This window comes from Scyliorhinus canicula, chromosome 2, assembly GCF_902713615.1.
Source record: "Scyliorhinus canicula chromosome 2, sScyCan1.1, whole genome shotgun sequence".
Taxonomy (NCBI): Eukaryota; Metazoa; Chordata; class Chondrichthyes; order Carcharhiniformes; family Scyliorhinidae; genus Scyliorhinus; species Scyliorhinus canicula.
This window is the reverse complement of record NC_052147.1, coordinates 200,890,721-200,897,590: the sequence shown is the minus strand read 5'-3', so window position 1 is coordinate 200,897,590 and position 6,870 is coordinate 200,890,721. Positions and strand designations below refer to the sequence as shown.

Genomic DNA, 6,870 nt, shown 5'->3' with positions numbered 1-6,870 from the left:
TCCTCCCCTCCCCCCCCCCCCAAAACGCGGGGTCTCACCACTTCCGCAGCTGGTGAAACTGACGCGTATCGCGTCAGTCCGCAGCTGGCCCCTCCGGGAACGGAGAATAGCCGCCTAAAAGAAGGCCCCCACGCCGGAGTCATCTACACCAATTTTGCTCGCCGGAAATCGGCGTTACGACGGTCTGCAGAGAATTTCGCCCCTGTTCTGGGAGGCTGGTACCGGAATTGAACCGTGCTGCTGGCCGGCCTTAAAAGCCAGCGATTTAGCCCAGTGTGCTAAACCAGCCCCTAAGAGATTAAGTGGAACTCTTACCAACCAAGGGTCAGACCCCAGTCACCTCCATGCCACCCTTAGTTTGATAATAAAGGGCAGAATCTTGTGGAGGCAACAGGAAGTATTGGGCGCTGGTTGGAAAGCCATGAAACCCCTGTATCACCTTTGTTTGAAAAGCCCGCCCTATGACATGTCACGCAGGTACAGGTCTGCAGCAGAAAGTCTGCCAGGGGCCTCAGCTCTCGTGTACTTAGCAATAACTGCAGGATGGGTGGCTCTCAGCCGGCCACTCTTTCCAACGTCAGGTTCCCTAATCAAGCACTAAGTTCCGTTCAATGATGGACGCCCAGCCCTCAGAGCATAAAAGGAAACCCTTGCCGCAACAGTGAGCCCACATTCAACACTGGATTAATATCAGTGGCAGCAGGATTAAGTCCTTTAGTGGCTGGGTAGGAAGTCCATCAACAAGTCTTCCTGCCACAGGCTTAATTGGGGTGGAGGCTTTCCTGCTTAATTAAATGTCCCCAGCCATCAAAATCACCACGGGCACATGATTCCTCTCACATTCCTAACTGCAAGGGTCCACCTATTACAACGACTTGTCACATTTAACTAACTTTCATTGCAAAACGTCCTGAGATCAAAGTCGAAGAATTAAGGGCGAACTCCAATCTATATAGGCATATGGAGGGCACTAGAATGATTGGGAGTAGGTTGATTTGATCTTAGTTTCGGACTAGTTCGGCACAACATGTACAGCTCTGAATTCCACAGACATGCCCAAGCACCCAGTGCTTTTATAATATATCAATTTTTCAGAATGCATTTAAATTCACACGGCTTTTCGGACAGATACATTCAGGGGATGGGCTGTGAGGAAATGAGTCAGAAGAGATTCAAGTGCCAATCCCTTCCCAACGGCAGACATTTTGCAACGAATTCGTCCAAATATAATCAGTCCCCAAGGACAATAAAATCCGTGTATCTGCCACGACCACTACTCCCTACACCTGACCCCCACCGCCGGCCGGCCCAGTAATAATCAGCTCTGAACTCAGCAACGTGCTTTTCAACAGACATTTAGGAAATCACAGGCGACAAATACAAATCCTCGGGCCTAGGACGAGCGAAGCCGGCACGCCCCGTCGGGAATCTCTTCCTCCGCGGAGGAGAGCCCGGCTGGGAGGAGAGTCCGGCTGCCCCACTCCAGCCTCCCTGTTGGACGGTCACTTACCGCTGCTGCGGCCGGGACCAGCTTGGTGGCGGTGAACATGGCAGCGGTGCAAAGGGTCAAATCCGGACGGTGCCCCCCAGCAGAGACCTGCGGGAAAGAATAGACCGAGTCAATGGGTGGCTGGGGAAACTCTGCAGCACAACGTTCCCCTGAGTCGGAGAGACAAGCAACATTTGCCGGTGTTTTCCGATCGGTACCGATTAACACCCCCTCCCCCCTGCTCCGGCTTCACCTACCGACAAAAAAAAGCCGAGAGCAAGCGGCCGCGCAGGCGTGTCAGTGCAAACCGCCCGGATGGGAAGGACTGGCCAAGGTCAGCTCAGCTGTGCAAGCATTGCCACACAAACTATCATAGCAGTCTCTTTTTAAAAAAGTATTTTATTCAAATTTTTAGCATTTTAAAATTTGACAAAACAAAAACATTACACCCTCCCCACCATACAGTAAATCTCCACTAACCCCCCACCCACCAGTTGACAGTAACTAGCTCTCCGAAATGCAAAATAAACCCCAGCTCTTGTGGAACCCCTCATTTCACCTTCTCAAGATGTAAGAACTCCAATAGATCCTCCCCAGCCACGCCAAGCATGTAGAAGCTGACTTCTACCCCAACAGAACCCACCCGCGAGCGATTAACGGGGCAAAGGCTCAAACATTTGCTCCTGTCTGCAACTCCGGGAGGTCCACAGAGGACCTGGCTCCAAATCCACGTGCAAGACCGTCGACATGGTGTTGATAAATGACCTTGAAAATTTTGCCAACTTCAGGCAGCCCAGAACATGTGCACGTGGTTAACTGGACCCTCTCATGCCACTCGCAAGTATCCTCTACCCCCTTAAATAGCTGGCTCACCCTTGACTTCGTCAAATGCACCCTGTGCACCACCTTCAACTGTATCAACCCCTCTCGCGCACAAGGTTGAGGCATACACCCTCCGCAGCACTCACACCACAGTACCTCCTCCAGGGCCATTCCCAAATCCTCTTCCCACTTGGCCTTTACGCCTTCCTTAGACACCATATCCTCCTCCAAAATCTTTGCATAAATCACCGAGACGACCCCACCCTTCAGTCCCATTACCAAATTACCTCCTCCAACAACGAAGCAGGCACTATCAGAAAGATCTGAAAAACCTTTCCAGCAAAGTTCTGCACCTGCATATACCGAAAACCCTCCTCACAAGGAAACCCAAACTTCCCCTCAACTCCTCCACTCTTGCGAATCACCCCATCAAAACTAAATCCTTCATCTCCTTCACCCCGCTCTCTTCCCATCCCTGAAACCTCGCATCCATCTTCTCTGGCTCAAATCCTTGAGCCCCCAGATTGGCATTAGCCTCGACCCCGCTACCAACCGAAAGTGCTGCCGAAATTGTCTCCAAATCTTCAATGTGGCAAACACCACAGGAAGTCCCAAATACTTCCCTGGGGCAAACGGAAGCGGTGCCATTGCCAGCAGCCGCAACCTCGATTCCCTACAAGAACACGTCTCTATCCTCACCCATAATGCCTCCACCTCCCTACTCCAGCCCTGCAGCTTCTCCGTGTTTGCCGTCCAGCAATAATACAAGTTTGGAAGGCCCACACTCTCCCCCAACTGCCAGCCTTCCTTATCCTGGCTACCTTCCCTGCCAAAACAAACGATGAAACCAACCTGTCCACCCCCTTAAAAAACGACTTTGGCAAAAAGTCAGGCAGGCACTGAAATAATTAATAAAAATCGTGGCAAAATGTTCATCTTAACTGTCTGCACCCGCTCTGCCAGCACAGGGAAAGACTGTCTCACCTCAATAAATCCGCTTTCATCCTCCCAACAGAATCATAAAGTTCAGTTTACAAAGCCGTGCCCAATCCTGGGCCACTTGCACCGCCAAATACCTGAAATGGATAGTTGTCACCCGAAACGGCAACCTCCCCACAACCCCCACCCCTGGAGAAGACACCACAAAATACTCGCTTCTCCCCAAATTCACTTGTACCCCGAAAACTCCCCAAATCTCTTAGGCAGACCCATTATGCCTCCCACCGAAGACCTCGGGTCCAAAATATGTAAGAACAGAACATCTGTGTCCAGAGACACCCTGTGCTGCACCCCTGCCTCACTATCCCCTTCCATAAATCCAAGCACCTCAGCACAATAGCCAAGGGCTCTATCGGCAGCTCAAATAGAAGGGGGGGCATGGGACATCCCTGCCTTGTTCCCCGATGCAGCGGGAAGTACCCTGAATTCATATAATTCATAGAATCCCTACAGTGCAGAAGGCCATTCAGCTCATCGATTCTGCACCGACCCTCTGAAAGAGCACCCCAACCTAGGCCCAATCCCCCATCTAGGGACAATTTAGCATATCCAATCCACCTAACCTGCACATCTGTGGACTGTGGGAAGAAACCGTAGCACCCGGAGGAAACCAGTCCTCCTGCATCTCTTTCCTTTGGTGATGGAATGTTTTCTTGATGAAAGCCATGAACTGTTCCATCTGGAGCTTTCCAACCTGCACTGGTCCTTCCCCCTCCACCATCTTTCCAATAACTGCTGCACCACAGATCTCTTCCAGCTCCTTGGCCAGGTCTTTCACCTTCTGCTGGGCCTGGTAACCAGCATACATGCCACACCTGGAAGGAAACTTCTCCTCTGGCCTTCAGCTCATTTTCCTGTCGTTTCTCGGGTAAAAAGAGCTCTTTTCTATGCCTTCGAGCAGGAGCAGCCCTGTCTGTGTCCACTCACACTATGGCCACCACTGGAAATCCAATTTCAGGGGACTTCATGGCCCAGTGAAAAGATCCAGGGTCTTCGTCCACCTGAAAAGTATGAAAATTGACATAGTCGTCCTCCCAAGAATCGCACCTGAGGAAAAAGGACCGGGCGGGTAAGGAAGGCTAGGGTGGGACAGACCTACTATTCCTGCTACGGAATGAGAGCCAAGAGGGTAGCAATACTGCTAAATGAAAGGACAGTGTTTACCACAACGAGGATGGTTACGGACCCGGGAGGGGGTGGTACGTCATGGTCAGCAGTGTCCAGGGACGGGGCCCCGATGGTCCTGGTGAACATGTCTCTTCCTGTTCAGGTCCATACCGATCTACATCCCCAAGGCCTTTTTAAACTAAATAGACAAGATGGTTATGACGTGTGTGTTGGGGGGGGGGGGGGGGGGGGGAAAGAGACCAAGAATCCAAAAAATATCCTACAAAGAAGAAGAAACATTGGGGGCCTGGCCCTCCCAAATCTACAGTACTATCACTGGGTAGGCACTGTGGAACGAGTGAGGGGATGGGTACCATGAGCAGGTACCATGGTCGGCGTAGTTGGAGGGCCGAAGGGCCTGTTCCTGTGATGTATTGTTCTTTGAGTGAAAGAACCAGAAATGGAATGGGTGAGAATAGAGGAGCGCTCCAATACAGGAACGACCCTCCGGGCCCTCGCCACGGCAGCGCTCCCTTCACCACCAACAAAACACTCTACAAGCCCAGTGGTGGGGGCCACCCTCAGAACCTGGAACAAGATGAGGCAGCACTTTGGTTGGAATGAAATGTCCACCATAGCCCCGATCTGCGGCAACCATAGGTTTGCACCAGCCATGCATGATGCCACCTTTAAGAGGCGGAGACAGGACGGGGAGACACTGACGGTTAGAGGCTTTTACACTGAGGACAGACTAGCGACCCTAGAGGAACTGAAGGAGAGACTGGAACTACCGAATGGAAAAAAACTCCCAACACCTACAGATTAAGGACTTTCTCCACAAGAAGACGCCAGCTCTCCACGGACTCCAAGAAACACAATGCTTGAGGAAATATTGGACGTGGACAGGCTGGGAAGGGGAAACTGCTGGGACCTGTACCAACAACTATTGGAAAGGACATGCCCTCCACTGGATGAAACACGGGAAAAATGGGAGGAAGAGCTAGGTACGGAAATAGGGTGGGGACTGTGGAGCGAAGCATTGAGTAAGGCCAACTCCGCCTCCTCCTGCGTAAGGCTAAGCCTCATGCAGCTGAAAGTTGTGCACAGAGCGCACCAGACAAGAACCCGAATGAGCAGCTTTCAGCGCCCACCATGGAGGCTGGAAGTTGGATTACTCGCAGGTGAGGCGGTGTGCGAGAGGCTGAGGAAATGCCTGCAGAATTACCTGCAGGTAAATGATACTGGAGAAGTCTTGGCAGCGGTGCTCTGGGAGGCGCTGAAGGCAGTGGTGAGAGGGGAGCTGATTTCAATCCGGGCGTACAGGGACAGGACAGTTAGGGCAGAGACGGACAGACTGATTAAGGAAATTCTACGGACGGACAGGAGTCACGCGGAATCCCCGAGGCCAGAGTTACTCAGGAAACGACAGAGGCTGCAGGCTGAATTTGGGGTGCTGACTATAGGAAAGGCTGTAAAGCAGCTTAGAAAGGTAAAAGGTGCGATTTATGAGCATGGGGCGAAGGCCAGTAGAATGCTTGCTCAGCAACTGAGGAAGAGGGAAGTGGCTAGGGAAATAGGGAGGTTAGTGGATGGGGAAGGTAATTTAGTGGGTGATCAAGCAGGGCTGAAGAAGGTCTTTAGGGACTTTTGTAGGAAGTTGTACACTTCGGAACCACCCGGGGGGGATGAGGCGATTCCTGGACGGACTGACCTTCCCAAGAGTGGGTCGGGGGTTGGTAGACAGACTGGGGACCCTGGTCAGGATCGAAGAGGTATTGGGGGGCCTGAAGGTCATGCAGTCGGGTAAAGTCCTGGGGCCGGACGGGTATCCGGTGGAGTTTTACAAAACATTTTCCGGGATAGTGGGGCCGGTGCTGGTCAGGGTCTTTAACGAGGCAAGAGACAGAGGGAGTTTACCCTCTGTGAATGACCAGCCCACCATCTCGCTCATACTGAAATGGGATAAGGACCCAGAGGCCTGTGGGTCATACAGGCCGCTCTCTTTGATCAACGTAGACGCCAAGTTGCTGGCCAAGATTTTGGCGACCAGAATTGAGGACTGTGTATCGGATGTAATTGTGGAGGACCAAACCGGGTTTGTAAAGGGGAGGCAGCTGGTGGCCAACATAAGAAGGCTGCTCAACGTGATTATGATGCCCCCGGAAAGTAGGGAGGTTGAGATAGTGGTAGCCATGGATGCTGAAAAGGCTTTTGACCGGGTCGAGTAGGATTATCTGTGCGAGGTAGTAGGACGGTTCGGGTTCGGGGCGGGGTTCATCGACTGGGTTAGGCTATTGTATCAGGCCCCAGAGGCGAGTGTAAGGACGAACAGGACAACATCGGACTACTTTAGACTGCACCGTGGAACAAGACAGGGCTGCCCTCTCTCCCCTCTGCTGTTTGCGCTGGCCATAGAGCCGCTGGCAATTGCACTGAGAGCTTCTAGGGGCTGG

At 52.2% G+C, this 6,870-nt stretch overlaps 1 protein-coding gene across 3 annotated transcripts in view; it reads right to left on the bottom strand.

The window, feature by feature from the left end:
- Positions 1-2,114, bottom strand: part of LOC119961884 (ATP synthase F(0) complex subunit C3, mitochondrial-like) — a 31,271-nt gene extending 29,157 nt beyond the window's left edge. For 2 of the 3 annotated variants that reach the window (XR_005459762.1, XM_038789348.1), the window contains exons 1-2: positions 2,049-2,114; positions 1,511-1,597 (exon numbers count right to left, since the gene is read on the bottom strand). Coding sequence is in view for 2 of the 3 variants with exons in the window: in XM_038789348.1 (XP_038645276.1) it covers positions 1,511-1,597; positions 2,049-2,099 (138 nt within the window). In the remaining variant the exon portion in view is untranslated. Of the gene's footprint in view, positions 1-1,510; positions 1,598-1,746; positions 1,880-2,048 lie in introns of those variants that run through there. The other variant, XM_038789349.1, reaches the window with a different exon arrangement.
- Positions 2,115-6,870: the final 4,756 nt, after the last annotated feature.